Source organism: Nestor notabilis, unplaced genomic scaffold, assembly GCF_000696875.1.
Source record: "Nestor notabilis isolate BGI_N333 unplaced genomic scaffold, ASM69687v1 scaffold21197, whole genome shotgun sequence".
In the NCBI taxonomy this organism is placed as follows: Eukaryota; Metazoa; Chordata; class Aves; order Psittaciformes; family Psittacidae; genus Nestor; species Nestor notabilis.
Genome location: NW_009937175.1, coordinates 25000 through 32274, shown reverse-complemented (window position 1 = coordinate 32274; position 7275 = coordinate 25000). Strand labels below are relative to the sequence as shown.

General features: G+C 41.2%; 1 protein-coding gene across 1 annotated transcript in view; it reads left to right on the top strand.

Annotated features, from left to right (window-relative positions):
• Window positions 1–349: 349 nt before the first annotated feature.
• The window catches only part of LOC104399512 (mothers against decapentaplegic homolog 2), a gene marked incomplete at its 3' end in the record, with an annotated part of 31858 nt that continues 24932 nt past the window's right edge, over window positions 350–7275 (top strand). Inside the window, exon 1 of the mRNA XM_010018704.1 lies at window positions 350–634. Within this exon, the coding sequence (XP_010017006.1) occupies window positions 399–634 (236 nt within the window). The remainder of the gene's footprint in view (window positions 635–7275) is intronic.

Here is a 7275-nt window from a genome sequence, read left to right as displayed (position 1 = left end):
GTGGAAAATTTTAGTGATTAAAACCACCCAGCCCACTTGCAAAGCTAGACTCTAGTTAACTTCTGTATTTTCTGGAGTTTACTTTAACCAGGGAAGTCTTGAGGAGAAATTCAGTGTTTAATCCAACAGTAACCTTAGTCTGGCCTAACTGCTGAAGAGTCTGCAGCAAACTTGTTTGAACTTTCTTGATGAAGTACCTAACCATGATTCAGACTACTTCTGAACTGTTATCTGGCTTGTGCTCTAGGGTACAGTGTCATGTGGCATTTGGTAATTAAAGGTCCTAAGAAAGGTATTTATTTCATATGAAACCTCGGTGCTAATGTCTGTTTTGGTTTGTGTTTTTAGGGATCGGACGGGAATCTCTTGCTTGCTGAGTGTCCTGTCTGGTGGCAGCCATGTCATCCATATTGCCATTCACTCCACCAGTTGTGAAGAGACTTCTGGGATGGAAAAAATCTGCTGGTAGCTCTGGAGGGGCTGGTGGTGGTGAACAGAATGGTCAGGAGGAAAAGTGGTGTGAAAAAGCAGTGAAAAGCTTGGTCAAGAAGCTCAAGAAAACAGGACAGCTGGATGAGCTCGAGAAGGCCATTACCACCCAGAACTGCAATACAAAATGTGTGACAATACCAAGGTAAGTGCTGTTGTGTTCGAAATTGTTGCAGTCGCTTCAGAGATGATTAAATGTATGTTTAGGCTTTCCTGTGAACAAATGGCTAAAAAAATCAATTCCATGCTTTTGATTCTTTAAAAATTCTTTAAAACATGTTTTGGTTTTGTATAGTGCTTGCTTACAACTGAGTTGGTGCTTTGTGAAGTCACAATTTCTAATAACGTCTTTATACTTCAATTTTCATTACTAAGTAGATTCCAATTTGTATGTGCTCTGGTGGTGCCTAGCACAGCTCTGTTTGTAGCACTGCCTTATGCTTTTATTTAATAACCCTGTCTATAATTGAAGGGGCATACTGGAAGCTACACTTCCACTTAAAAAAAACAAACAAACTTGTTTTTCCTTGGTCAACACTTCAGTCATCTAATTATTTCAGTTGTATCTGGTAGTTTCACTTAAATTGTACAAACTGCATCCATTCTCCCTTTTGAAGGGGAATTTTATCTTTAGAGGCAGGTTGTCTGAAGACCAGTTTATTTACTGTAATATGTTACTGGTTAATGAAACTGCTTTTTATTTAATAAGTTGGAATATTTCTAGAACTGCTCTTCTACTCCTGATACATATATACATATAGGTGAATGACTTTCTCAACTTTCTCAACTTAATTCATAGCAACTGCTGTGCGAGAGGCAAGGGTTACGTTTGTAAGTATAATGAAGTCTGCTCTCAATTCATGTACAGAAATCCCACAAAGGTGCCTGTATAAGCTCATTACATGACACACAAGTAGCAAGTCACTTCACAGGTGTGCTTGCTTTTCTTTGCAAAAGTAGATCTGGTGGCACAGGTGTATTCTGGTCATTTTGCCCCTGGACACTTAATCTGTAGGGGAGTGAACCTTCATCTGGTTTATGACCTTAATTTCTGTATTAGCACATTGATCCAGCTACTTTTAGACTTTGTATTAATCATAGCACAGACTAGATTGGACTGGTGTGGATAATGATTTCCATGTATTAAATGTGTTATGGCTGTTATCTGATAATGGTTTTAGCATTCTCTTTTAGATTTGACACTGCTTTCTGGGGAAATCAGGAGTATGCTGTGAATGAATGACTACCTTAATTGTGTTTTTTCTCTTTTCTATTCACCTTTTGTTTCTAATGCTGCCCTCTGCTTGTATTTTATTCCCCAAATTTTTCAGTTCCCAAATTCTGAGTTTTCCTTCTGCTTTATTCCTTTGCCAGCTGGAAAACAACCAGAAATAAAACATTAGAGCATTCTTGTCTTAGTGTGTATCAGTAGACTGAAGATTGAAACCTGTAGGAATGCTATTTGACTTAACATGAGATGACTCTATATATTTAGAAGGGCTTTACTATGACCAAGACCAAATGCTTAACTGGAAGGTATTTCCTATAGCAGAAGCTGAATATGCCATATGGAGGTTCACTTTGTGTGTCTAGCTTTTAGAGCTCAAGCTCTTAAAAGAATTCCAAGAGCTCTCTATCAGGGCTACTGGGGCAGTAAATACTGCTAGTTTAGGAAAAAATAGTTGTCTAAACTTAATTTTGAAGATTGTTAGAGGATACAAACAGTATTCTAATATATCCTTGTTTCCCTGGTCTACTTTGACCTCCTGCTTCCATGACCTGTTATGTCAAAGTAGAAAATATAAATCTTTAAAACAATACAAAGTTAAATATACAAATACTTTGTTACACTCTATGTAGCCTTTGTTACATTCTGCCTAGGACTGCTGTGACCAGCAGTCCTTGATGTACTGTTCTCATCTGTTTGTGTTCAGTTCTTGGCTGGTCATTGCAGGAGAGGTGTTTTCTTACTGGAAGGTTCCAGAGAAGGGCACTGGAGCTGGAGCAGGGCCTGGAGCACAAGTGTGATGAGGAACTGCTGAGGGACCTGGGGGGGTTTAGTGTGGAGAAGAGAAGGCTCAGGGGGGACCTTATCGCTTTCTGCAACTGCCTGACAGGAGGATGGAGCCAGGAGGGGGCTGGTCTCTGCTCCCAAGGAACAAGGGATGGAAGAAGAAGAAACGGCCTCAAGCTGCACCAGGGCAGGTTTAGATGAAGCTGAGGAACAATTCCTTGCCCACAGAGTGCTCAGGCATTGGAACAGGCTGCCCAGGGCAATGCTGGAGTCACTGTCCCTGCAAGTGCTCACAAGCTGTGTAACCGAGGCCTCAGTGCCATGGGTCAGTGGTGGCCTTGGCAGTGCTGGGCAACGGTTGGACTTGGTGACATTCAGGGTCTTTTCCAACCGAGTTGATTCTATGATTCTATCCTCTTGTCAGCTGTAAAAAGGACTGGATCTTGGTTTTACATTTCTTGACTACCTTAGGAGTTAGCGGGTAGCTCTTCAAGTAATGTTGGCTATTATACAAGGTTTAATTTTAAAATAAGAAATGGCTTTGGTATTAAGGGATGAGATGATATCAAGGTTGCCAGCAGCACTCTACAGAATTCTTGAGTTTCATAGTTGGCTCTTGGACTGTTGATATTATTTCACTTTGACAGCAGTAGTCTGAGTTCCCAAGAAAGAACAAATGTCAGCTCAGTACTGTAATGACTTCTGGAGATTCTTGTTCTTGGATTTAGTAAGTTAATGAAACTGCTGCTTGAGACCCACTTGAATTAATGTCTTAAAGATCTGCAGATCAGCAGGGATAAGTCAGGAAGTTTGAGGTGCTAAGCTGCTGACCGAGATGCAGTTCTGATGTGACAGCTGGGCTTTTTGTTTGGTTTTGTGTTTCCTTTTTTTAAACTAGCTTTAGATTTACTTACTAATACTGTTTATCTCGGTGTAGATACTGGCAAGTGTTGTCGGATGCTTCTGTTTGCCACTGTTGCCTCAACAGAAGTTTCAGTTGTGGTTTCACAGGTTTCTAGTCCCCTTGGAGATTTCCAGAGAGCGCAATACAGTGCTTAGCTCTAATGTTCTCCTTTGTCATTGAACTACAAAGCAGCTAAATACCTACAAGCTTTTCTCAAAACTGAGAGCAGCTTGGACAAAAGTTAGTATTCCTTCAGAAATCTGCATATACTTATTGTATGTCCTTAATAATCCAGCAGAGAGTAGCATTTTATTGTTTCTGTGCTGTTTGTCAAGGTGACTACATATGAAGTGATGCTGATGTTCTGTGTACCATGCAAAAGCTGCTCATGTGGTAATTAACACAACTTCTTACACAGACTAATAGCGGTTCTGAGAAAGCAGAAGCAAACAGATGGAGTGGGTGTTGGCATTGCACAGCAGGGGTGCTTAGCTCTTCATAAGTGGGTCAGTAATCTAGAGCAGGGGCTAAATAAGTACAGAGGTCCTTTTGACACTAGCCCTCTGAGTAATTTGTAGTTATCTTGCTGAATCCTCCCAGCCAGCCAGTAGGATTCTAATCACATAATCCCTGTGTATCCTGAAATGAAATGTTGGCTTGCGAGTTAACTTTTCTAAAACACATAATGGACTCAGAGTTTAAGATCCTGTCTTTATGCTCTCCCTTGCTGTTCTGACACAAATGGGGGGCAAGAAGCACTCAGTGAAGAAACAAACCTGAGCATCCATTTATACAAGTTGTCTTCCAGTGGAGCAGTTTCTTCCTTATGAGTATGGATTGCTCTGTTGAAACATACTTTACAACTAGTGACAGCTAAAATCCAAGCCTTTAACAAATCAAACCATGCCACATAGTGAGTACTCAAATGACATGTTCACAGTCCTTGTCATTTAAAAAGTCATTTCAGTGGTGGCAGTGCAGTGTTGGAATCTGAAGCAGGGAAACACAAATCAGTAGTTTCAGTGTCCCAGTATTTTGGTGTGATCAGCTGGGTGTTGTAAAAAGAGTGTGGGTATACTTCATGCTTTCTTCATGCTTCTTAAGCAAGACTTAGCAAAATGGAGTTGCTTTTGTAGAATGTCTGATAATGTACAGCTGATAACAGAGTTAAGTGGGGGCAGGCTTGGGATAATTCTGACATTGGTGGTTGTATGTCCTACTTTTTTAAATTTTTAAAAAGCTGGGGAAGGGAAGCTTTGAGTTTATACTCCTTTGTGATGCCTTATGTTCTTCTCCATACACATGCTCTGAGGGCTGGAGCATGTCTCCTGTGAAGACAGGCTGGGAAAGTTTGGGTTCTTCAGGCTGGAGAAGAGGCTTCGGGAAGACCTTAGAGCAGCTCCAGTGCCTAAAGGGGCTACAAGAAACCTGGAGAGGGGCTTTGGACAAGGGCCTGTAGGGACAGGACAAGGCAATGGCTTCAACCTGCCTGAGGGTAGATTGAGATGAGCTCTGAGGCAGAAGCTCTTCCCTGTGAGGGTGCTGAGGCGCTTGCACAGGGTGCCCAGAGAAGCTGTGGCTGCCCCATCCCTGGCAGTGTTCAAGGGCAGGTTGGACACAGGGGCTTGGAGCAACCTGCTCTAGTGGAAGGTGTCCTTGCCCGTGGCAGAGGTTGGAGCTGGAGGAGCTTTAAGGTCCCTTCCAACCAAAACCAATCTGGGATTCTGTGATAGCTGAAAGCTAATGCAGAACTGATCTTCATAAGCTGTAACTGGGTGCATCCATTTCTCACGCTGAATTCAGCTTCCATGCTGACATTTGGGTAATGTGCCGACTGTATTAGGGCTTTATCTTATACAAAGGATGAGTAGTAATGAATATAATCTGCCTATATGGGAGTAATCCCCAGGTACAACTGTAGTCCTTGTTTGTTGCATGTTGTAGCCCATTCACTCCTTCCCAGAAGATTCCGTCTTGCTCTGTGCTTTTGCTTAACTGTTGTTGAAGCCATAGAGCACTGCTGTATCTCATCTCCTTGTTGGCAGTTTCCCTGTTCTGTTACTGACATGGTCTGCATGATGCAGTGCTGAACTGAGACATATGAGACCACTGTTTTTTTTCCCTTCCAGTATGTGCAGGAGGATTAAGGAGATACAGGTGCCTCCCTTCAGTCTCAGCCTCTCTAGCTTTTATTTGTTTTAGCTTTGCATAGTGAATATAGCTTTATGCATGCCCTGACAAAGGCTATTTGTGGTTGTATATAACAGTATATCTCTATTTTCACTTTTGGGATGTTCATGTGCTCATCTCAATGTTATAGAAGGGTTTAATGCAGCATCAAGTAACTTTCTGATTATACCTAGCAAACTTTCTTCTTGAGTGTGTGGGCTTTTTTCAATGATGTTAATAGTAATGGTTATAATACAGTTACTAGATAAACTTGCTTTTGATACCATATGTGGAACTGTACTAAACATTCAAATCTTAGCTTTAATGGGAAGTTTGGAGTTTCTGCAGAGGAGTTGAATTTTATCACTGCTCAATATTAGAGGAAACAACAATGTAAAGCAAAGCAATGTGGAATGCTGATGAAGAGTGATCTGGAAGATTACTGGCTGGAGTAAGGCTTTAATGCCAACTTCCTTAAATCCCAGTTCAGAGATGCTTTGCTGTGGTGCTAGTACCATGCAAGTGCTTTAGAGTCTTAGGCAAAATGCAGCATCTGCTTCCAGTGCAGAGAGAAGGCTAATATTCCTGTCAAACCCTTGCTTCCCAGCCTGCTGTGCCATTGGAGTTTTAGAAGGTATTATCTGAGAAAGGTTTTTCCTTGCATAACAGTTCAGTATGTGTGTAGAAAATGTGCCCTCTATCCTTCTTGCTTAACATGAGAATAGCATCCCTGTGCTATGTCCCCTGGTTTTCAGGAGCTTGTTTTTGCTTTGTTTTCTGTGGCCTCCCAGTTCTGGCTCAAGTGAGGGAGGGAGTAGTTTTTTGCAGAATGTAGCTGATTTGTGGAATTTGCAGTCAGCAATTAGACTGCTGAAGCACCTTGTTTCTGCTTCAAGTATGGGGTTCATTCTGAATTTCTCTACCATCCAGAGGCAAAGAAGAAACCCTGCAATGGGTTCTGTGGTTTTGGGAATATGGAAGACTGATTTTTTGAGCTTAAAAGGCTTCTTTGGGTGCTAAAGTGACTAATGATATTGACACTTTTCTTACACTTGCTTACAGAGTCCAGGAAATCCATTACACCCTAATTTTGTCTTATTTCTGATGTATTCTACAAGGATTCAGATACTTAAAACTGCAGAATCTGGTGAAAGTTCATCAAGCATGTGAAGGTTTAGGGTTATTTGACATGGTCAGAATTCTCTAAACTCTGCAGTGAGTTAGCACTATGGATAAGATAAGTAGCCTAGCTTACAGCAGGTGTTCAAATTGTTTTCTGAGGGCTGAAATTTGTTTTCTTAAGCCTGGCTCGCTTTCAAGGCTGTATGAAGACCTCTTAGCAGCCTTCTAGTATCTCAAGGGGACCTAAAAGGATGCTCTTTTAAAATGACTCTTGGGTGTAAAAGACACAGCTTTTCTTGAGTATAACCTGTGCTAGCAGTTAGCTTGCTTGTTTGTTTGTTTGTTTTTAATTGCTTTGGAATATTTGTCAGGAAACGGATCACCTAGCAGTAACCTAATTTTAAGGATGCTTTTGATCACCAGTAGAGTAAAGATGTCAACCTAATGTGGCTTCTAGAATAGATTGTTTTCAAGCTTTAAGATCTTTCCCCAAAATAGGTACTTTCAGAGGATAGCAATACAGAAATTCCTTTGTTCCTTCTCAGGTTCAAGCTGTAGAAGATGAGTGATTTCAACA